This window comes from Sinocyclocheilus rhinocerous, unplaced genomic scaffold (genome assembly GCF_001515625.1).
Source record: "Sinocyclocheilus rhinocerous isolate Xijiao unplaced genomic scaffold, SAMN03320098_v1.1 scaffold400, whole genome shotgun sequence".
NCBI lineage: Eukaryota > Metazoa > Chordata > Actinopteri > Cypriniformes > Cyprinidae > Sinocyclocheilus > Sinocyclocheilus rhinocerous.
The window spans coordinates 1,053,534-1,078,756 of record NW_015666595.1 but is presented as its reverse complement, the minus strand read 5'-3'; the positions used below and the strand labels follow the sequence as shown (position 1 = coordinate 1,078,756).

Sequence of the window (25,223 nt, the reverse complement as noted above, 5' to 3'; positions counted from 1 at the left end):
TATATTTATTGGAAATCTCCAACAGCCTCTAATGACAAACATTAGATGTATCAGCAGTTTCTCACACGTTTTCAGAACATGCACGCTATAAAATGTACAAAGTAATTTTTCTTATTTTTAATATGTATTGAGTAACAGTGTATAGAGTTTTTGAAAACATGACATAAGACCTGGCAGATAAATAAATTATTAATTGTAGTTTCTATCAAATATACACTATGAAAAGAAAAAAATGGCAGGCTATAGGTCAGTTCGTTAAGTGCTACAGAACAACTGAACTGTAGCTATCAGCAGAGTGCGCTGCAAGAATACTTGCATCCTTCTCTTATCTTCTTGTCTCCCTCTCAGTTGATAAAATAGTTAGGCCCTTCAACATAATGCATTGTTGCAAAAAACAACAGGAACTTGAAGTTAATCGTGCAACTAAAGACCAGAAGAACAATGAACTTTTCTAAAGGTTTACAAAATCGGATTGGCAGGTTATACTGAATTTAATTTGAAACAATTTTCTGATGCTAGATTGCCAAGTATTTGTTTAACAGTATAGTTATCAGTAGTTCGCACTCTCACAGTATTAATCATAGACCAAAAAGGGATTTTGTACAAATTCATACAAACGTCAACTGTTAGCATTATAGAGAAATTTTGAAACAAATGTTTTACAATTACAAATTTATCAATCATCAAAGAACCTTTGTACAAAATCTGCCTAAGCTTCTGACAATTGGTAGCACTTCTTAAACCTTTACAAGGATATTGACTTCAGAATCCATCTCTTTGGAGAACTTACCTGACAGAAACAAACCAACCCTTACAAAATGAAACATTTGGCACAGTTCTGGTCCACGAAACATTTACCTGTGTCTACACAGAACAAATGTTTTGACACCCTGGCAAACAGACTCACCAAATCACCTGATCTGTCCATTATCTGTTAATCATATCTCTGAAACTCTTTTGGTTTCTTCATATTACATCATTTGGATTTGTCTGAAAGTAGAGGTCTCCCCCTAGAGGTCAATAGTCTCACTGCAGATGCTCAGAGCATCGATCTGTCTGCACACACTGATAAATTCTTCTTGGACAGATTGGTCAAACTCTGACTGCTGTTCCATACTCTCCTCTGACTTTAATGTTCTGTAGGGTCTCTGTAAGCTTCCCCTTTGGTGACCAGAGCTGGCAGTGTGGTTGGAACCCCCACTGAGGGTAGAGGTTGGTGGATGGTGTCCTTCCGGACTAGAGCACAAAACCAAAGAAGAGCCACCCAGAGACTGTCTATAGAGGGAACAGGAGCTGGAGCTGCCTCTCCAGCGCTCAGGAGATGAGCAGCAAGTAGAAGATGACAGTGAGGGTGATGGGGATGGAGGAAAACCTAATGACGGACCATCTGGTTGGGCTTGAGAAGCAAAGGGAACTTGGGGTAGCACTTCCATACATGAAGATGTTCGGTATAGGCCTGGATCAAGAGTAAGGGTGTCTCTCAGGGTTTGGGCACCACTGGAGTTGGTCTCTCTACCATTCAGCGAACGGTCACTAGAGGTGAAGGGCCGTAAGGGGCTGAAGAGACTCATGGGAAATAGAGATTCACTAAACAGTGCTTCATCAATGCTTCGACGCAGATTTATGGGTGAAGGAGGGCGCAGGTCTGCTGTGGAGTCGCTGGTACAGGATGAACCCACAGAAGGGGCACCAGTGTTGGGTTGAGTGTTGGGCAAGTCCAGGTCAAGGTCACGATAGGCCAATGCCCGGTTGCTGTGGTATAAAAGGTCAAGGCCATTCAAGCTGCCGAGACGGTCATCCACCAATGTGTACAAGGGTAGGCACTCTGTCTCTCCATGCCCAGTTGGATCACAGATGGCCAGCTTCTCCTGGTGAGACAGAGTCCACTGGTAGCTCCCAGGAATGATAGGTGACTTTGCTGCAAGGAGTTCTGTCCAGCAACTGCCTGGCTGGGGAAGGTGATCAGAGCAGTAAACTGGTTGAGCAACTACCAGAACCAGTGTGAGGCAAATTACTGCTTCACAAACTCGGCAGCTGAACTGGAAAGTCCACCACGGCCAAGGCCCAAAGGACTCAGCGCTTCCAGCAATTCCGAGAGCATGCAGCATGGCATAGAGTTGCAGCCCTGCACAAGCCAGAGAAAAGACAGCACAGAGTAGCACTGCGGCTGCTGCTCGATTCCAATCTCGGCTCTCTGCAAAGGGGCAACGGTTGTAGCGTTCAGCTGGTGTTGGTGATGTGTTGTTCAGATGATAAATATGCTTGGAATCAGCACGAACATAGCAGTAGAACACAAAATATGCAGCTGATAGGAAAGTTGCCAGAGCCACAAAGGCACCTCTAGAGATTAAGGACAGAAACAGGTAGACCTGTTGGTCAACATGGAGTAATGCAACAGGGCCAAAGGCAGCAGCAAAGTGCAGAAGCACCAAGCAGGCCAGGAAACAAGGTCTCTGAAAGGCGGAATAGGACAGCTGCATACGAGAGCGCATTGACAAGAGCAGGAATACTAGACCAAAGGCGGCAGTCATGCAGGGAAATGGTGCCTCGTAAAGTAACAGTGAAGCCTCTGTTGATGTCATGCGGTCCTGGTATCCGTATGCATCGTACGCTAGGGCAAAGGCCCTAGTGCAGCCAGCGGCCACCAGGCAGAGACTAACCAGAGCGAAGTATCCACAGCCTGATGGATAGTGTAGGGGCAGGCACAGAAGGTTTAGGGTGGAGGCCAAAGCGACTAGACAGAACACAGTGCCCAGGCCGTAGATGTGTGCTTCCCATGCTGAACCCCATGTTTCCAGGGCATTGTTCCAATCAGAATTTAGTACCACAAACATAGGTGGGGCTGGAAATGGGTTGGGACTTTGAGAGAGGTTGGTGGAGAGGGTGGTTGTACTGTCATTTTTGCTGCTATTGCTCAGGACAGTGGTGGTGGGCCAAGTGTCACTAGAACTGCAGATTCCAGAACGTTCCGCATTGCAGTCAGGGAGTGCAGATTCTTGGTTAAGGTCTGTCAGCCAGTCCTCAGATGTAGTGGTGGGCATTTCTAAAAGGAAAAACATACATGTTACATTATTAGTACAGAAGACTTGTAAATAAGACATATGAAAAATATGCTACCGGTACTGATTCTCAGGAGATTACTCATAATTTAATGATTTAAAGGGGTCATATGATGCGATTTCAAGTTTTCCTTTCTCTTTGGAGTGTTACAAGCTGTTCGTGAATAGATAAGATCCCTAAAGTTGCAAAGACTAAAATCTCAAACCCAAAGAGATATTCTTTATAAAAGTTAAGACTCGTCCACGCCCTCCTAAAACGCCTCGTTCAAACACGCCAAACGTTTAAAACATGTCTACGTCACGATGTGGGAAGACTTGCATAACGCCGCCCAAATGTTCACCCAAAGAAAGAAGGCGTTACTTTATTGTTTTGAAGACGCTGTGTGTTTCGTTGCGAAAGCGAAAATACTTTGTTTGGCCTTCCAAAAGAGGACACGACTAGAAATCAGTGGTTAAATTGTATTTACAACACTGTTCCAGAACAGTTCAACCCAAATATTCAGATGTGTGCAGCGCATTTTATGGAGGATTGTTTCCTGATCCTGGTAGAGTAGACTACAATGCCGGCTGTTCTGACTGACAGTCTGAAAGTACGTTTTCATATTTAAAGAATTTGCCACTGACGATTCAAACGCGAGTTTTGAGCAGTGTAGAGTAGCGCTTGTTGTTTGTCGTTTCTCCGATCACAAATGCAGACATGGTTTTATGTGTACACGGCGCGATGCAATGCAACGTGTAAAATTCATTATAATCCGTAATTATGTCCCCACTGGATGCAACAAATGCCTCGTTTATAATGGGTTTGAATGTTTTTGTCTCGTCGCTCCGGGAGACGGCATCACAGTATGTGAGGGGCATAACATTTCCGTCACACGCTTAAGGTATTCGGCCAATCACAACGCACTGGATAGCTGGCCAATCAGAGCACACCTCGCTTTTCAGACCGATGAGTTTTGTAAAAATCGACGCGTTTCAGAAAGGCAGGGCATAGAGGAGAAACAATAATGTACAGTATGTGGAAAATAATGTGTTTTTTGAACCTTAAACCGCATAAACACATTTCAATACACCAAATACACAAAATAATGTTCTTTTTAGCAACATCATATGACCCCTTTAATGACTCCCATTTAAATGTAAAAGCTGAATGGAAAGCTAGTTACCAAATAAATTACACCATTGTAAGAAAAAAAAAAATTAGTAGAAAAACAGAAAAGGTAATGGTAATTTTCTACCAGAACACTTTCTATTACGGACATTTTCTTTAACCCTAAAACACAACACAATGCAATGGCTAATTTACAATATGGGTAAAACACCTGTGAAAAATCAATATGGAAAATTCCTTCAAATTATCACAGTACATTGGGCCCTATTTTTGGGGACTTTTCTTAGAGTGTATAGAAAATGGATATTCCAGAACAGACAACCAAGGCAGTCATTACTGTCACCAACTTCTCTGGCAACCTATGATTTGTTTTTCTGCAATAGACATCACCACTAGAGGGCATGTTTGAGGTGTCTGCCTAGCTGAGCATGTTTCACAGTGGAAAACCATGGTTTAGATGTAGAGATTCCTAATTTGGGAAATGTCTAGTGTAAAAGCAAAAGCTCTCAATATGACATTTCTAACAGGGGGAGAAAAACGGAAATGGGTGAACATATTTGTCTAAGTAGCAGAGATTGGTGGGTTGCTATGAAAGGTGAAGATACAACATCTGTTGTTTGTATATAAATGTAATTGTGATTGTATTGTTTGATTGGCAGATTGCTCTGGGAGGAAGCTGCTGTTTTAGATTTTGGATTCTGTGGCTTGGCTCTGGTGCTGAGGAGTGTTACATACATTAGAGTTTCTTTTTGTTTTTCTGCAATAGACATCACCACTAGAGGGCATTTTTGAGGTGTCTGCCTAGCTGAGCATGTTTCACAGTGGAAAACCATGGTTTAGATGTAGAGATTCCTAATTTGGGAAATGTCTAGTGTAAAAGCAAAAGCTCTCAATATGACATTTCTAACAGGGGGAGAAAAACGGAAATGGGTGAACATATTTGTCTAAGTAGCAGAGATTGGTGGGTTGCTATGAAAGGTGAAGATACAACATCTGTTGTTTGTATATAAATGTAATTGTGATTGTATTGTTTGATTCGCAGATTGCTCTGGGAGGAGGCTGCTGTTTTATATTTTGGATTCTGTGGCTTGGCTCTGGTGCTGAGGAGTGTTACATACATTAGAGTTTCTTAGCCTAACAGAGTTGGAACAGCATGTGAAGTTCCATGTGACAGCCATTTCCAAATCTGGAACTGCTTCCTAATGCTTACCAAACATTTTATTTGGAAGTGATGTATAAGCAATCCAAAAGCAAGTCCTCAGATGAACTAGAGCATGTGCAAGTTATGAAAACCCACACAGGTCTATTTGTGGCATCTAATGTGCCACTGTAAAATGTCATAAGACATTAAAAAAAATGTAAATCCCCCTGCACTAGAAGGATTGCCCTGCTGTGCATTTGAAACTGATGTGCAAATCCATATGAGATGGATGATCTTAACTTCCACAGCCATATCAGTCCTGTGCATAACAGCGTGGAGATGTACGTCAGCTCTTCAGAGACTGACACATCTAATTACACCCTTTACAGAGCAGATCAGAGTCATAACTCATCTTAGCTGCCACAATCAAGCTTTCTAAAAATGCCGGTGAGTTTACTGAAGCCTTGAGACAGAAACCATGGAGCTTTACTGGCCAACAAAGACTAGCTGATGCCAACTTTTACTGTGTGTCAATGTAGGCATTTTTCAAAACAAATCAACAAAATTCCAATATATTTGAGATATTTTTCTTTTCTTTCATAAGTACTGTATGCCATTGTTGGCAAGTCCCCATCCCTGTTTCCAATTTCACTTTGTTATATTCACAAATATGAACTGATGAAAACAAATTATGCAAATAAAATCTTAAATTAAATTCCTAAATATCCATTCCTGTTACATTTCTGAATGCATATTTATGTATTTTTATATGAAATTATATATTTATATTTAAAAAATGATTAGATTACATATTAAAAATCTCATCTTAGAATGTTTAAAATCTTACAAAAAAAATTATCATTTTGAAATGTCCATTTCATAGAGTAACCCTCATTGAGTAACTGCAGCGTGAATCAATTACAAGTCATAAGACAAAAGGCAGGCATATTTTTCTCACTAAGCTTGACGCCAACCCACCTCCACATTGTGAAGGGTGAATACATCATTGTCTGGAGGTTGTCGAGTGCTGGTAAGACCCTGTCTCATTTTGGGTTGCTTCTGTACACTTTCATACGTTGGTAGTGACAGACAATTTCCTGTTACACCCAGAGCCAAATTAACTACTTGTTTATGACCTTCCTCCTTTTAAAAAAGCAGAGGCCAACACAGAAACATGGGTCACTCCCAAAGGTGGGTCTATTTTTTGCACTGGTTTTGGCCTCTTTGGCTGATGACCACCACTATGGCTAAATATACTCATCATGCCCAGTCAGTGGGGAGCCTTGGGTTCCATTTTAATGTCAAAAACCTATCTAGTGTTTTTTTCTGATGGTGGGAGTAGATAATCAAACCTAGTTGCTCTCGATTAATGGTAGCGTGTGCGTGACAGCCACACACTGCTCATTAGATGCTTCTCTTTAATCAACACTACCACAACACTAACCACCAAGCAGTGCTCATTAGATCTATAGCTTGACATCAAGATGGCTGTTTATCCACTTACATTAAATACAGGTTACAGTTGAGTCCTTCTGTTCGCCGCAAACTTTGGCTCATAGGAATACACTGACCTGATTTCTTTTCAATATAACTGTCTGAATGGATGTTCATCTCTTTTTTCCTTTAATCCTTTATGTTGTTCATTCATGAAAAATATCCATTCTTAATGTGCTTTATTCAGACCAAAGGCGGGAACGAGCAGAATGAGCAGAGCGAATTTCTGTGTAAATCCTACAAAAGCATTCATATGTAAAGTGCCGAACTGATTTCAATGCAACGGACATACAAAGAGGATTTATGAACGATTTATACAGAAATTTGTTCTGGATGTGTTTTAATGAATAAAATGAAAGACCCAAATGAGTTTAATATATTGCTTTTGCTGCATTCTTAAAGATTAATTAGATGGCTTTAATTCAGTCTACTGTTTTGCTATTTGTGTTTCCCTGTCTTCATATATGAATGTTTTAATCTACGATGTTTTTGTGTCATTCTTTCTGTGTCAATTGTAAAAAATGTCATAATACTTCTATTTAGAAAGGATGCATTAAATTGATCAAACTTGACAGTAAAGACTTACATTGTTAAAAAAAAATCTATTTTAATTAAACTCTGTTCTTTCAAACTTTCTATTAAAAGATTCCTGAAAAAATATCATGGTTTCCCTGAAAATAAGCAGCACAAGTGTTTTAAACTTAATAATATTAATAAGAAATGTTAATCTGCATATGAATGATTATTGAAGGATCATGTGACACTGAAGACAGGAGTAATGGAAGCTGAAAATTCATCTTTGCCATTACAGGAATAAATTCCATTTTAAAATATATTAAAATCCAAATTTTAACTAAATCCAATCCAGTGTTTGCACAAGACTGTAAAACTCGTGTTTAAAATCGTGATTTAGGAAATTCTATCCGAGATATTTTTGCTGATTGGCTATTTTTGGATAGTGGATATTTTTGTGTTTGTTGAGTTAAGAATTTCTCATATTTATACCACACAAAACTGCATCAGAAGACTGAACAAGACCAATTAAAGACTGAACAATTAAAGACTCTAATTAAAGACTGAACAAGAACAATACGCAAAAATAAATACATTTCTGTCACAGATGCCCTGTTTAAAAGATCAGCATTTAGTTACCAGTTAGAACAAACCAGTTAATCTTGTTTTCTAGATGCTATCACATGCCAATCTAAGTCAAATGAGCTCTAGATGGCATGAAAAACAGCTTTAGAAAGTGTCCAGCTGTCTTGATGAGAATAATTAGTGTTTGATTAACTAAAGGGTGTTAGCAGCAGTGTGTCACTCTGAGGAGAAAGTGTATGGTAGGCAGACACAGGAAGAGGGTGGCGAGAAGGCCAGGCACTGATAAGAGCGATTGTTGTGGCAGGAGCTTCACACAACCTCCCTCTTCATTTCCTTTCGCCCGCTTGGGCCCTCCACCCTCAGAGGTGTGGAAAATATGACTAGTTTCTGGATGCGAACCAGAGTTTCAGTCCAGGAATCAATCAAATCTCAATGACCCTGATCCCTGCAGACACTGGATGGCACTCTATTTGTAGAACTGCTTGCACAATCTATCAAAACAAAATACCTCTAGGGAACACAGACTTGTAAACATGGCAGGAATTAAAGCCAGGTTTCACATTATCATCCCATGGGGTTTTCCATAATGTTGTTATATGGCCATGCATTGTAATTGTACTGGATGGAAGTTCAGGAGGAGGGGACAGGAAGGCAGCAGACCAAAGGCAAACGACTCCACTGATCCACGTGGGGTTAAAAGGATAGTTCACCCAAAAATGAAAATTACCCCATGATTTACTCACCCTCAAGCCATCCTAGGCATATATGACTTTCTTCTTTCAGACAAATACAATAGGAGTTATATTTAAAAATGTCTTAGCGCTTCCCAGCTTTGTAATGGCAGTGAATGGGTGATATTCAATAGAAGTCCAATAAACTGCGTACATCCATCATAAAAAGTGTGCACGACAGTTATCAGAAGCGTTTATGAAGTTTTAAATGTGGATATTTTTCTTACAACAACACATCGATTCGCTTCAGGAGGCCTTTATTAACCCCCCCGGAGCCGTGTGGAGCACTTGTTTTATGATGGATGGATGCAATTTATTGGACTTCTGTTGGACTATTGAATATCACAAAAAACAAAAGAACACATAATGCCTTCACCTCAAAAATCACCTCAAAAAAGCTTTATGTCGTAGCAGCCGAGATATGCAGCTTTACAAGGTTGCATCCTTCGAAATGAGAAGCACCCCTTTATACCAAATTTTGTTATAAACTACTAATAAAAATAGTTCAATCTAATAAACTTTTTTTTGCCAGTATGTGTGTGCTATGCATTTTTATAAGTCCAATAAATTGCGTACATCCATCATAAAAAGTGTGCACGACAGTTATCAGAAGCGTTTATGAAGTTTTAAATGTGGATATTTTTCTTACAACAACACATCGATTCGCTTCAGGAGGCCTTTATTAACCCCCCCGGAGCCGTGTGGAGCACTTGTTTTATGATGGATGGATGCAATTTATTGGACTTCTGTTGGACTATTGAATATCACAAAAAACAAAAGAACACATAATGCCTTCAACTCAAAAATCACCTCAAAAAAGCTTTATGTCGTAGCAGCCGAGATATGCAGCTTTACAAGGTTGCATCCTTCGAAATGAGAAGCACCCCTTTATACTAAATTTTGTTATAAACTACTAATAAAAATAGTTCAATCTAATAAACTTTTTTTAGCCAGTATGTGTGTGCTATGCATTTTTATAGTCAAGTTGAACTGATTCCATAAAGGTGCCCTGCTTTGTGTTTAACAAGTTGTTTAATAATTTAGTGACAGGCCAGCCAAATTCTTTTGGAATTAATTGCTAGTATCTCCGCTATGGAGCAATTTTTTTCTGTATTTTGTTACCATACATTGATGTGTCTTAGCTGATCGAATCACCCAAGATGGATATTAATACCAGGTGTAAAGAGGACCTGAGAGTTTTCCCAGGTTGTCAGAATGTGAACCAGCAACAGGTATTTTAGGATTAGGAATGAGGACATTAACCCCTGATCCGATAATGACAACACCCTCTGCTTAATTAAGAATAGACAGCTGTGCTGTTACTTCGTCACAAGTACTCATTCAGATTTCATCTACCCTGCCTCACTTTCAATTTCTGCTCTCTCTAATAATAGATGAGTGGACAGCAGGGTAGGATGATCCCATTCATATTGATAAGGCCTGCGTATGCTGACTTAAAGAAGAGGGCAGTGAAGGAGACAGGAAGACCATCTGATCCACTTCGTTCCCACAAGACATTCAATTTTTGTGTGTGAGGTGAATGTGTGTGCTAGAATTTGAAAGAAACGTTTGCATCTTTAATTTGAGATATGGCAGCTGCAGTTTTGTGGGTCGGATCTCTGCATGCAGTTTACTTTCTGAGACAGCCCATAAACACACAGATATTCTCGCAACCTGGTTCTTGGATCGTTGTGGCATATTTTGTCCATCTATTAATGGAATTTAGGTTATCCCATTGAATGCAGTGGTTGGAAAGTAGGTTAGGTGCCACAGAAGAGAAGCTGGGTCTAAGCTGTATCTCTAAGATGATCAACAGGGAAGGTGACGTAAAATGGCACACTTAACGCCATATGCTGATAGATCTGCTGTACTGAGACACATTGCGTAACTGAACTCTCATGGGCAGTTTAGTGGTTGGCCTGTTTGTAGGAGATGCCAACTATGAGATAAAAGTGCTCCTATAACTAGTTTCTCCTCCTTCTGGAAGCAATTACTGGCAGGTAACAGACAGTTGGTCGTGGTGTATTCGGCTATACCATACAAAAAGATATCTTACAAATCACGTGGAGGAGGCGGAAGATTTTGGCTTTAACAAGTGAGCTGACTGTTCTGGCTCCCTTAGTGAAAAATTACAGTGTTTGGGAAACATATAACATCCTTCCAGCTGATGTGCGTATTATTTAATGTTATAATACTCTCTTCTAACCCAGTATAATGTGCAGAAACAAGTAAGCCATTTCAAGGTTGATTCCCTTGGAAAATGTATCAAAACATTTATCTTTTTGTTTGGACATCCCAACCGATCAGACACCGCTACATAGGCTCAATAATGTTTGTTCAACCAACGGAGAGCTGGTATGACATTTTTAAAGGGATATTTTACACAAAATGTACCTATCCTCATGACGTTCCAAAGAAATATGACTTATTCAAACTACAAAACTACAAAATTTGCAGAATGTACTAATCATTATTTTCCATACAATTAAAATAAATAGGCATTGGAACTTTGAATCTTCAAAAAAGGACTAAAAGCACCATGAACATATAAATGTGGTCCATTCGCACTATATTTCAACTCTTCTGAAGTCATATGCTGGTTTTGTGTGAGAAAGACCAAAATGTAAGTCTTTATTCACTGAAAATCCTGACATCCATCCTAGCTCTGCTTGGAGTACTTATATGACAGTTCATGAGAGAAGCAGTGTCAGATTTGTGAACAAATTGTTCTTTTGAATCAGATCGTTTGTGTTAATTGGTTGAACCAGTTCACTTAACCACTCTATCTTCACAAATTAGGCTGATCTGGTTCTTGAGACTCAATGGGCCTTGCTACTTGAGCACTTGTCTACTTACATGATGCATTTCCTGTATTTGGCTGGCTCAAGTGTTCAAGTGGGCATTTACTTTTATGGACTGATACTTTTGTGATAAATACTGGTTTGGAATGACATGAGTAAACTAACAATTTTTAATTTTGTCTGAACTATACCTATAACAAATTAGTCTGGGCAGTTTGAATGTAGTGCTATTTACTCAAGTTGAAGGTTTCTCCATTATACTTGTATTTTGAAAACTGGTTCATGTCCCAAGATAAAAATCAGAGTATAATTATCACAGGTGCAGATTACATTAATGTGTGTATTGCATCAGACCGTTTTAATTACCTGTGTTCCTGAGAGTCGTCGCACTAGCTGATGTTGTCAGCTCCTCGTGTCGCTCTTGTGTTGTCAGATCAGCACTCTTTCCCATTTCCTTATCGCCTTCCTCCCATGCAAAGCCTACTGGGAAAACAGAGCACACAAGTCTGAGAATGTGGTGCTGTTATGACTGAAAGAACAGAGAAACAGGAACATTTCCTAACCTAGTTATGTCAAACAGATTTCTGCGGTATTCCGGGCCAGGCTTCAGTGGCACCGGTGTTGGCATCTCATTGTTTAATTACAATAACTTGACTTTCATGTTTGAATGTGTGTAGCCCACTCTACTGTGACTGAGCTTCATTACGGATCAGAAACTGAAACCTTATCTTTGTGACCAAGCAGGATTATCGGACTAATCCGAAGCGAAACTTTCCTATGAGAAAAAGCTACAAACAGACACTGGGTTTTGTGTGGCTGTGCAAAACTCATTTCTTACCAGGACTGAAAAGAGACCTGACACAATGAGGCCAGAGTGTTTAATATTTGGCCACTGGTCAATGATTCCCACAGATCCAACTAAGCTTGTTCTATTAAGCGCCACACATCATGCTTGTTTGTCACATTCTTTATTAATAGACTTTACGATGGAATATTTACATTCCCAAATGTGTAACTATGTAGAAGTTTAAGCATGTGTGTGTGTATGGACTCTATATGGATGTTTAGCGTCAATGTGCCCAAATAAGTGTGCAGACTTGTGTGCACCTTAAGCTGTGTAAAAGTAAAAGTGTAAAAAGCTTTCATTGCTTATAGAGACACAAACATGACCTTTAGGGTGACCTGAAGACTGTTTGTGTGTCTACAATAATTCGTGGTAACTGCTTAAGACCTGTATGATGTTCTTTTTTGTATATTGCCAGGATGCACATTTCAACTCTGATCACAGCAGATCTTCGTTCTAGTGCTGATACTGTCTCCCATTAGCATGAATAATGAGCTCTGCACCAAACCAAGTGAGGAGCCTATAAAAGGACAGCATGTGTGTGTGTGTGTGTGTGCGTGTGTGTGTGATTGAGCGCAGCTCTCATCCTCTCTTGGCAAGGTTTCACTCATGCTAAACCATCAAGCATCACTTGGCCACCACTTGATTCCATGATTCTCTGTAAGAGAAAATCTAGATCGATCTGTCTTTCTGTCTATCCCTCCATCTGTCTAATCCATCTATATCTATCCATCCATTTACATTTTTATGTATCCATCTATATCAATCCATCCAGCAATATCTGTCTATTCTATCTCTATCCATCTCCATTTATCCATCCATCCATCCCATCAATATCTATCCATCCATCTATATCTCTACTGTATCCATCATCCATCCAACCAACCAACCAACCAACTTCCCATACTTGTAATGGCAAGCACTTAACAAAAGAGAACCTTTAAGGGCTCCCTGTGGTTTTTTGTCATCATAAAAGAAATTCAGCCAGCCATAAATATTAGTATTAGAATTTTATAGTTGATTTAGAATTTTTATTTTACAGTGATATATTTTAATAGTGTTTTTTCTTTTGCTACAATAACAACAACAACAACAACAATTAGTTAGTATTATTTTTAATGATAGCCATCCATCTCCTTTCATGTATCTATGCATTTCCCCAACATCAGCCTTGTACTGAATTACTCTCTGCTGTCTCTTGATGGGTGATTTAGAGATTCTGACTTTTACACCAGCTGTGTTCAAATGAAGCGTCAAACATCCCCCTTCACTCTCTGTCAGAACCACCTAGATCACCAATCCTCATTAAATGATGAGAAATGCTCTCTCAGAGCCAGTTATTCATCTAAGCAACCCTCTTTGCCTTCATCTTCCTGTCTTGTTCTCTTCCACCCCTCCTCCTCCTCTCTCCCTCTTCACCATTAATAAAGAGGGAATTAGATCAGAATTTGTAATTTTGACCCCTGCACAGTGTGCCATACATCATTTAATCTCCCTCATGGGGCTGAATGTGTGTGTGTGTGTGTGTGTGTGTGACTGACTGAGTGTGTGTTTGTCTGTGAGATTATGAACACAATCAATTCAGTATGCTCAAGTAAAAAGGCCAGTCTCTATTTCATTTAAAAATGATTTTTAGGGTAAAAAAACTAAATTTCCTTCTATTTGGATTCAGTAAAGTCACACATAATCTCCACACAGGCAGTAATGATTGGTTAGTCTAGACGCTTTGAGAGAGCCTAATCATAGGATTAACCTGCTATGAAATAGTAGTATTGTTTAAAGTGTATTAAAGTGTACTGTTTGTGAGTGTGTATATGTTCTAGTATCAGCATGCACATGCCTCTGTCCTCAGTTTACCCAAAACACACTGTCAACAATATACTACATAGCACTTTTCAACCGTGTTGCCATGACAACCATCACATTGTAACCAGTTTGAGAGCTGTAACCTTGACAACCTTTGAGTTTATGATCTAGCTAGCATTTAAATAACCCTAGAGTTCAGCAATGTTTCATCCCAAAGAAAAGAAATATAGAATTTGCAAAGTTTTAATAATTGTTTGTACAATGATGAAGATTTTTGTATTATTTTCATTAAAATTAAATGTTTTCCAAGCTAATTCTCATTCTCTCATAAGAAACGAATATTTCATAACTATAATTCTGTGAATGTCTGGACACAACTTTCACTTTAATTCGCATAAATATAATTCACTAAAATGTTTACTTATAATTGTACTTTAGGAATGCAAATTGTAGATTAAAAATATATTTTTTTCTTTTTACTGTATAAGAATGAGATTTTTCCACATTACCAGAGGTAAAACAGATATATATGTAATAGATCCTATTTGATACAATTTTTTTCTTTTTCTTTTGTGTGATATATGATCATGGTTTTCACGTCCTTGGAAATGCACTACTTTTAAACTGTTGTACTGTTGTAAACTGCACTACTGTTTAAACTGCCATGGTTTAATTTTTTTTTCTCGCGGTATAAAGGTTTGACATATTGTTGATGAGTTGTATTTGACTGAAATGCGTATATTGAAACATTTTACCCATTTTTATTCTACCAATAGTAAAACTGTGCTAGATGATGAATTATGTATGGGAGGGGCACTGGTTGGGAGTCTTTATGAAAACAGACTGTATTTATGATATAGTGATTTTGTATTTTGTATAACGCATAACAGTGACTGTAAAACATGTATTTTAGGTATTAGAGTGGCATATTTTGACTTTCGATATTTGGGATAGGGTCACTGGACTAGTATTAGGCTATTTTTGATTGGCCTATTGGCTAATTTTGTTCTGCAGACCTGGCAACCCTGCATATGACCCAGACAATGTTTGAGAGATTCAGCCTGGTTTCCCTTTCCAGTCAATCACTATTTCAACACTCCTTGCTTTCCTGTTTAGTGCTCTCTCCTCTTTCCCAGCTTCCCCTCCTCCTCTCAGTTCCAGAGTGGTAATTGACCTTGCTCTCAGCTTCAACGTGTTTTTGAGGTGGGGGATAAGCAATTTGTGGCTGCCTGCACCTCCAGAAGACAAGGTGACCTAAACATAAGTCAATAATTTGCTGTTTCACACCCCACACACACACACACACACATGGTTTGCTATCCTTGTGGGGACTCTCCATAGGCGTAATGGTTTTTACATACACACACACACACACACACACACGCACACGTACCCACAAACACATGATCTTTAGTGCTTTCTAGAGATGCAGGGTGAATGTTTATGTAAAATCCTTGATGAAGCTGTTGTTAAATTTACACTCTTTTAATAGCGTCACAATACTAAAATGTCTTTATGTTTCTGAAATTTTGTTGTAGAATCACTTATGTGACTCATTATGTCTGTCAAATGTTTATTGCTTGGCTAAAATGGATAGTCCACCCAAAAAAACTTTCTTCTGTGGAGCATAAAAGAATGGAAGAATATTGGAAAAAATACAATGGAAGTCAATGGGGACCAGGAACTGTTTAGTTACCAACATTCTTCAAAATATCTTCTTTTATATTGCACAAAAGAAATAAAGTCATACAGGTTTGGGACAACTTGAGGGTGAGTAAATTATGACAATTTTCATTTCAATTTTCCCGTATATAATGTTCTTAAAGGGATAGTTCACCCAAAATTACAATTCCGTCATCATGTCATTCCAAACCTATATGAACTGAACACAAAAGATGATATTGTGAAGAATTTTGAGAACCAAACAACATTGACTTCCAATGTATGGACAAAAACATTAAGAGATTTCTCAAAACATCTTCTTTTGGGGTCCACAGAATGCAGAAAGCCATGTAGTTTTGTAACATTAGTGAAGACAGAATTTTCATTTTGGGTGAACTATCCCTTTAAAATGTAACTCTCTATGTCTAAATAGAACATGAACAAAACAAAATATAGAGTATGGAAGTGAAGGTTAAATTGTTTCCATCAGCGATCTGAAAAGATTCTACAAGTTCGGATGGAAAGAAAAAGAGGAGAAGGACATGGAAAAACACGTCTCTGGGAGCCAGGAGAGGTTGAAAGAAAGCATAAGACTGAAGGGCTAAATGAGACTTATAGCTGGAAAAAAAGAGAGATGCCCAACAAACGTCAGGAGAGGCCTATTACTGTGAGAGAGGATGGATAGAGCGACTTGAGAAAAGGAGACTAAATGTTGAGAGAGTCATGCTCAGCATCCACGAACAGGCGGTGCGGAAAAACATCGTCCCTGAGGATTCACTGGCTCTGCTGACTCTGCCACTGGAATACTGATCACATACCGCCCAACTGGCTGCTTCTCCAGTGCAAATCCCATGCTCACTGTACACATACACACAAAGCTCCAGATATCAAACAGAGCCATGTCAATACTGGTTAGCATGCTTGGCCACCTCACATATACCATATCTAGGCGTCTGGCACACTATTTACACAGATATCTGGAGCGTTTTAGTGTATGATCACCTCAAAGGAGGTCTGTATTGATTCGTCTGGCCGGTATCTTGATCTTAGGTCTAGATCTTATTTTTAACGACTAGAAGTATAGTCAGTGTCTTTGCGAAAAGGTGTCCCTCCAGTGGGTTATACACACCAGATTTGACCTTAGATGATGCCAGTGTTTGTAATGAAAATATTACTTACTGCATTTTTTTAAAAACAGTATGCGAAATAGCATGCTTTTTTTTTTTGCAACATTACAAAATACGCAACAAACATTTTAAACAGTAGTATACTACAGTATGTTGTTCTCATTGCTGACCTCATAACATTAGGTATGGTTAGAAATACATATGTAAATAACCACATTTGGATTTTTAAAGCATTTTTCTGTAAAAATATTTGAACTCTAAGCAGTCTGATCAAATAAGCCAAGAATAAGATTACAGTACTTGTAGTTGGTCAAGTGGAGCACAATGCATTATTCAATGCAAGATTTTTGTGCAATGTAGTTTAAAAAAAAAATTATTTTCATGACCGTTTTCCCCCTTAAATTGTCATTACTGTGATACAGAATAAAAATCTAATTTTCATTACTGTAATGATTGTCTGGACACTATTAAATTTTTATTAAAATCTGCATAGATGAAATTCACTAAAACAACCTTCTATTATGCTTAGTAACAGTACTTTAAAAAATTTACTTAAACGTTTTTCCTGCATTACGGTGATGAGAATGAGATTTATTTGCACTATATAGTAATCTTAAAAAAAAAAAAAAAAATTTCTTTCATGCAAAATCAAATTTGTCTTTTGATTATTGGGGTGACATACGTATGTCTCGCTGTATACATGCTGTAGTAGTACGAGTAGTATTATATTCTAAATATAACCTGTCTCCTTGCCAGGAACAAAGCTCACATACTAACTATATTAACAGTTATCAGCAATGATGGGGTGGTTCCTATTCTTACTATCAAATGAAATTCATTCTTTTCACTAATTATTGACAACAGTTTGTATGTTTCAGGGACTCTGGGGCTATTAATCAATTCATCAGCCTCATTGATTCCACTGATAACCCTTGACTGGTAATCAATGGGGGCTCTGCAATTCATTAAATACTAATTTTCACCTTAAATAAAGATATAACAATGAAACAAAAGAACAAATGTAATACATCCATGCAAGCTAAAGAGGGGTCAAATTGGGTAAATTTTTGGTTATCTTAGATCATATGCTTGGGTTGGAAATGAAATTACAGGATGGGGTGACTTACCTCCCGCTGGCAGGGTGGGAGTAGGATCTGGGCCAAAACTTTGCACTCCTCCCCATTCTGATGGGCCTGCGGTCTGCTCTACCCACGTAAATCCATCCAGAGCCTTGTCAGTGGTTTTAAAAGGTGTCCATTCTGGTTTCGAGTCCGTGTTTGTTATCCCAGTGCTGACAGTGGTCAAAGGTTTGGTAGATACTTCTAGTATGGGGCCTGCTGGTGTGATAAAATGTGCGGTTTGAAATGAAGCTATCGTTAGTGCTGACGTTGTTGCCCGAGTGTCTGTGGGTATGCTTTGGTCACTATAAGGGTTCATGGTTTCCGTAATCATTCTCAGTGTTATAGTTTGTGTGGTGCTGGTACTCTGGGCAGTGGATACAGTGTATGTTTGTGTCGTTAGTTCTGACGTTGTTGACGGAATGTCTGTGGGTACAGTTTGGTCACTGTAAGGACTCATGGTTTCCGTAATCAGTCTCAGTGTTGTAGTGTGCGTGGCGCTGGTACTCTGGGCAGTGGATACAGTGTATGTTTGTGTTTCTGGTTTAGATATCTGAGATGTCGTTGTTTGTGGGTTTTTCGCTTCATTTTGGCCATTATTGGGGGGCCAGAGTTCGAGATCATTGCTTTGATCGAGTTTAGTAGGTTCTGGTCTATCTAATTGGGGTAAGTCAATTATTGGCAGTTTAGCTGATTTTAAAGGCAGCAGGGTGCCTATCTGGACAGTGCTGCTTTTAAGTTCCTTAAACGTGGTTGCGGTCGGCTGGTATTTTAGGCTCAAGTCCTCTGAAGACAGAGTATAGTCTTGTGTGGTTGCTTCTGGGAAAGTCGGGCTCACCTTTGTCGTAGCAGACCCTTTAGTCTCACCGAAGAAATCCCATGATACAAAACCCAACGATGTAATCTTAGGTTTCCATTTTTCAATGTAGGACATGCCCCATACTTTAGAGTCTGCCTTGGTTCGGGTTGTTGGTTTTGGCCCATGCCCACTGAAAAACCCATAGACAGAGGTGAAGAGAGAGAAGACCACAAGAGTCCCACGCAGAAGAAGCATGCTGCCCCTCTAATGTCGTCACGGACCACTGCTCACATGGTGTCTGAATATCCGAGGAACGCCCACCAGGTGCACCAGGCTTCTGCAGCAATAAACATTGATATCCTGTCAGTTCACTTCAAGTAAGTTATATTATAGATCTTTTCCCATTACAACTGTATGAGGACCTGTTTCAGTTTAAACCTTTGAGTTTAGTAGTCTCATACCAAACTCACTTCTTCCTGCTGTCACAGAGGTGGCCTCAACTCTCCATTGACTGAGCAATTTTAGAAGCAGGGCTCTTTAAGAATACTAATGGGAGACTAGAAGTCTCTTTGTGGCCATGTATGTATATATGGGGCTGGTGTAGTAGGACGTATGAAGGCCCGGTTTCTTTGTGGAGCTGTGGGCTAATTTTGGAGTACAAATCTGATGACCTGTAGCCTCAGTGAGAGGAGTTGAATTTGACGGAATTTCTCTCGGAGTGAGACTTGGACTCTTTTTTCTTTCTTCGCCACCCCCGCGTGCCTCTTTCTCGTTCTCTCTTTCGCTCACTTTCTCTCCTCCTCACGCAATTGATTTGTTCTCGAAACTGCAATAAACTCTCTACTCTCCGACTGGGAATAAAATCAGTTGTTTTTGGTCAGTAAATAGTGGGTAGTAGTCTTTTTTTAACCCCATTGTGTCTCATCAGTCTCTCAATGCCATCTGTATCGCAGAAATGGCCTCCCTCAAGAGTCTTTTTAAAGACCGAACCCTTTCTCACAACTTAATGAGGTTTGCTTACCAACTAACTGGCTCTGGTCTAATGGGTTTAAAAAAGATTGATGGATCTCAGATTTGTCTTTGTGAGAAAATGCTAAACATCAGCCACAATCTAAAGATGCACATTGACCTTTGTGATCATTTATGGTTTATTGGTTCCTGGGTAAACGAATAATCGAGAGTTGATATGTATCTAAACAAGCTTTTCGTAAAAGTTTATTAGCTTCTGCACAAAACATGAGTTAATAGCAAATTTACAAACATGAATACATTATCTAAAGATTTTTAAGATATTAAAAGCCTGTAAAGTGCGTTGTATTTTGTTTTTCAGGTATATTGCCGTAAAGTTTAGGGTCAGTAAGATACTGTTTTATTGTTTTTTAAAGAAGTCTCTTAGCTCACCAAAGCTGCATTGATTTGGTCAAAAATACAGTGAAACAGTAATATTGAATTGAACACAATAACATTGAAAATGAAAGGTCAAGGTCAACACACTGCATTATGGGATGCAGTACCCTGTAAAATATATTCTGGCTGTACACTATTCTTTGCATCTCTCATCTTTTCGGAAGCTTTTTAAACTAGCGTAATCTTTCCACAGGAGGCACAGTTAAAGCCTGGCTGAGTCATAATCATTACCGTCATCACTAGTCAGACTGTTTACTCATTACCCCACACCACCTGCTTTGAGCGAATCTACAACCTCACTATTAAAGATTGCATTACTACAGGCTAGATTTATCAAAACATTTATCAGACGCTAAATACTTTGCTTTCTCAGCCCCTGCTTTTTGTCTTTCACATCTTCTGAAACATTTTAGGAACAGTTTTATCTGTGCTAAATGCCTCAGTAAGTCAGACCCCACAGGGGCTTGTTAAACAGCATCACAAACGCTGCTGTGTGAATTTGTCAGAGTCGGTGCCAAACAGAAAACATAAATGACTGTATAGTGCTGAGCTTTACTATTAGAGCCCCCTCTCTTTTTCTTCTTTGCCTGTCTCCATCCATTTCTCTCTCTCCCTTCCCTCTTTCATTGTCATTTTATTCCACCATGCATGGCAAAGAAAGGGCCTGCCAGAGCAGGATGTAATCGCTCAAGCAGAAAAAGGGAAAAAGCGAGTGCTCGAGAGCTACTCCTGATTTAACATCACACATTTGTGAAACCTTCACCAAAGAGCGACTGTAACTCACAATCCCCTGTTAAAACTTTATTCCTACACTCATAATCATCATAATATGGACTGCATAAATATATAAAGATTTCAAGAGATTAAAAAGTCTGTAAGATTGTAAAGCCTGTGTGGTGTATTTTGCTACAAGAGGACATTTTCATTTAAAGGGGCGGTTCCCTGTTTTTTTTTCTAGGCTTGACTGTGTTTATGGGGTGCAGTCTAATATGTGTTAATGCTTAGTTTTTAAAAAAACTTTTTAAAAATGATGTTTTTCACATAATTTACCTTTATTCCACACCGCTCTGTCCCTTCTCTTAGAAACGGGCTGATCTTTTCCTGTTTTTAAGAAGCCCCGCCCTCAGAAATAGGCGATGGGCTCTGATTGGTTAGCTAGCCCAGTGTGTTGTGATTGGCTAAACCGCCTCTAGTGCGTGTCTAAAGGTCCCGCCCCTCACCTCAGCGGCATGTAGGCCTATGTTTTTTGTTTGTTGTTGTCTCATTCTTCTAGATACACTGTTATGTGTAAATGCTACTGCTTATGTTAGCTTTTAATATACGCTTTTATCCTGATTAAAGCTTTAATACAGTACGGCAACAGCACGCACGTCCATGTATAACGCTTCTCATAGCTATGTGAAAATAAGTGTATAATTGTAACAGTTCATTGTTGGAGCTGAGCTGAATGAGACAGAGGGAGAGAGAAAGATGCAGAGCGTGTGTAGAGCAGGGGAACGTGAGGAACAGTATTAAGAACTGCTGCTTTAGAACATTGATTTTGAAACTTGTGAATCCATTAGAATCGTTAGAAGACAGAATCGCGATTCATATATGAACAGATTTTTACGTGCACCTCTAGTTTTCTCTTCTCTAAAGCAGCGCAGCATGGCCTCGCCCCCTTTGCTGCCTTTTCCCGAGGGTGGGGTTATCTGGGTTTGTTATGTCACGAACCCGGGAAGTAACTTGTTGTAGTCATTACGAGCCGTTTTTGTAGGCATTAAACCGCCAGAATTTTAAAAGACAATATCTCCGTTTGCATTGAACTTTCAGCTTCATAACTTTGCAGATATTGTTTATGCTCAAACAGTAACATCACACACTAACTAACGTTAAAAAAGTGAAATCGCAATCAACCACCCCTTTAAAAGTTTAGGGTCAGTAAGATTTTTTTTTTTTTACTGTTTTTTTTTTATTTATTTTTTTTAAGTCTTTTATGCTCACCAAAGCTGCAAAGCTTTTGATAATGAAAGATTTTCCTCTCCCTTTTAAATGTTTATAGGCCTAGATATTTTGCTTTTATACCTATATATAACTTTATTTTATAATGTCATTCAGCATTGTTTTTCTTTTTCTTTTTTCTAGCTGTCCACAACCCTATCTAATTGGACCTGGACCCTCCAGTTGAGCACAACTGATCTATATATGCGCTTTAACCATCAACATCTTTTGTAAACTGAATTTTTGATCCAATGTATTACTTAACCAATGAAAGGCAAAATGGTGATTCCAGTTAATCATAGGAAGGAGGACTTGAATGAACTCATTAGGGAACTTAGAGAAGGCTGTAAGATTAGAGTTAGGGTCAAAATATCCTTCTCTCAAATATATGTGTGTTTAAAGTAGATCTAGCACTGAGGAACTTCTTAAGTGGTGAAGGATTGACTCATCATGATATCAATTATTTTAACAGACCTCTAGACGTGAAATCGAATGATTTATTCAGCCTTTCTGGTTCTTATCCACTAGACAAGATGGGGGAGGGGATATTTATGACCTGCAGCCACAAAAACACACAGATTACCATAAAGGAGTTTTCCTTTAAACACAGTCTAAAGGTTTTTAGAGACAGCAAAAGCCATTAGCCTAACCTTAACCTCAAATTAACCCAACCATGAACCAGAGCAGCCATGGTCTGGAGTATCATGGTCTAAACGCAGCTTAGTCCTAAACAAAGAATATTTAGGGATGGTTCACCAAAAACACACAAATACAAAATCAAACTTAATCCTAGACTACAAAGAATTTTAGTAGTAAAATAGCTTAAACCAGGATTTAAGACATTTAAGTCTAATTAAGATGTTTTATAGATATTTTAAAGATGTTTTTGCACTAATTAGTGTATTTAAAGTTGATGTGGTTAAAAAACAACTGTCAGCATTTGTAAGCTAGGTGTATTAGATACATTTATCCAAATTGTTATTAATTCACAGGTGCAAAAATCTGTAGATTTGACGTCATTTTGAACACCCATTAATGTACAGTACAGTACAGTAGTCAACTGGACACGATAACATCGAACCAAGGGCAATGTCCAGTTACACACAACCCCTAAATCACCTCAACTGACCGATTTGATGGAGCACTGAATGTGTTGTTATTTTACACAATGACTCTCCTCCCATTCCCTCACACATGCGAAACACTGGACTCAATACTGTTGACTCCATGTACACAATCATTTTCTACATCAACGGCTCTCTGCATCCTCATGGTTGTCAGTCGCCACAGTGTTCATTAACAGAATGTTATCATGTTGCAGGCCTGAATGGATCAATTTATGTTTAGCCTATATGTGCATGTAAATCGATGAATTATATGTCCTGATCATAGTTTTTGCTCCCAGCCATCAGCGCTGGGTGTTTCATTGTATCCCCTGCTAGCAATATCGCTACACACACTCAAAATACTCCCAAACATGATATCTGACGCGTCTGTCAGTCAAATGATTTAAGATGTTTTTAAAGATGCTAATCAATGTGGTCCAAACAACCTGTTGACATTTGTGGATCTTTGGCAAATCACTGTAATTTCCAAATGTTGCTAATGTTTTTCACCATTTTCTGTCTTGGCACATGCACAGTGCTGTTTCTCAGAAGGAGTCGATTACACTTGCCTTTGAAAACATGATAAATGACCTGTCACGTTAATGCTTTTATGGGCTTTTCTCTTGAAGCATCTGATTCTGGATCACCTGATTATTTGAAAACGCACAGGCTTCTACGCTGGCTGCCTTCGCCATGGTTACCGGAGGAGCAAAATACGCCTGCAACCCAGAGCTTTTCCCACACTGCACATGTGTGAATAGGTGTGAGATGGTACACAACCATCCATTTAGCACAATCAGGAGCATGAGCCATGTTTATCAAGCAAATAAAGATGTTTATGGACCTGACATTTCTAACTGAGATTGTCACATATATATACCTAAATGAGGAGATTCAGCCATCTGCAGCGAGGCTGTAGCTTCTACAATTAAACATTTCTTGAGAGATGGAGGACAGAAAGAGAAACTTACCTTTCTCCCAGTGGAAGAGGGCAAACAGAGAATCCAGAAGAGCCACCAGCACTCCACTGCAGGAGAGCGAGATCTGTCTCTCTGTGCGTGTGGGAGAGAAATCGTTTTTGGTTGCATACTCTCCCTCCCTCCCTCTCTCTCTCTCTCTCTTCCTCTCTCCTCCCCTCCCGCTGCATCAGTAGTCTATAGTGTAGGATTCAGATGCACAATATCTGGTCACACCTCGCTGAGCAGATTGTTAGAGAGCAGAGAGCAAGCACCGTATAGCAGGCAACAGTCAAGGAATTAAGCATCCTACACAGATGAAAAACACACATGCTCAAACACATACCTTGAATACATAAGCACACTAGCATTTACACTACCATGACCAATATCTATTTTTTTCCCTCACAATTTTTAAACCAGCTTTTAGACATTCCTGGAAGTGCAAAATAGTTGTGCACAAATATTCCATGTAGTCTCATTTAATATTAGGTCATACAAACTGCATGTATAATACCCATATACAGCAAATTAGATAGAAAATGCTTAAATACTGTAATATTTAAATTGTAATATTTATTTAAAATACATTTTATGCATGTAAATATATATAATTTTAATTAGTAAATTAATATACCTTTAAATATATTAGTTTTCTAATAAGTTACTATTATCAACATTTCTTTTAATTATTTTGAATCAGCTTTTAAAGTGCATAAATAGTTCTGCAGTGTGAGAAATTTATTTTAAAATGTACAAATATTGCAAGTGGTCTCTCAATGAATACTAGGTAATACAAACTGCAAGTAGGGTAAGAGTTAGAAAATATTTAAATATTTAAAAGAGATTGTATACATTTACATATATTTTTAAAAATAGAAATATTCCATGTATTCTATCAATTATAATTAGGTAATAAAAACTCGCACGTACAATTTCACAAGAATTAGAAATAGAATTTAGACAAGAGTTAGGAATTGTAATAT

At 38.7% G+C, this 25,223-nt stretch overlaps 1 protein-coding gene across 2 annotated transcripts; it reads right to left on the bottom strand.

The window, feature by feature from the left end:
- Nucleotides 1-24,327, bottom strand: LOC107732996 (proline-rich transmembrane protein 4-like). 2 transcript variants are annotated; one of them, XM_016544487.1, is made up of 4 exons: nucleotides 24,253-24,327; nucleotides 17,999-19,125; nucleotides 11,799-11,915; nucleotides 1-3,043 (listed from the first exon to the last, which is right to left on the bottom strand). In XM_016544487.1, exons 2-4 carry the CDS (start codon nucleotides 19,041-19,043, stop codon nucleotides 1,011-1,013), a joined length of 3,195 nt encoding a protein of 1,064 aa, XP_016399973.1. In that variant the 5' UTR covers nucleotides 19,044-19,125; nucleotides 24,253-24,327; the 3' UTR covers nucleotides 1-1,010. The 2 variants fall into 2 exon arrangements, with proteins under 2 accessions (XP_016399973.1, XP_016399974.1); XM_016544488.1 differs by having other exon boundaries at nucleotides 11,799-11,912.
- Between the last annotated feature and the right edge of the window lie 896 nt (nucleotides 24,328-25,223).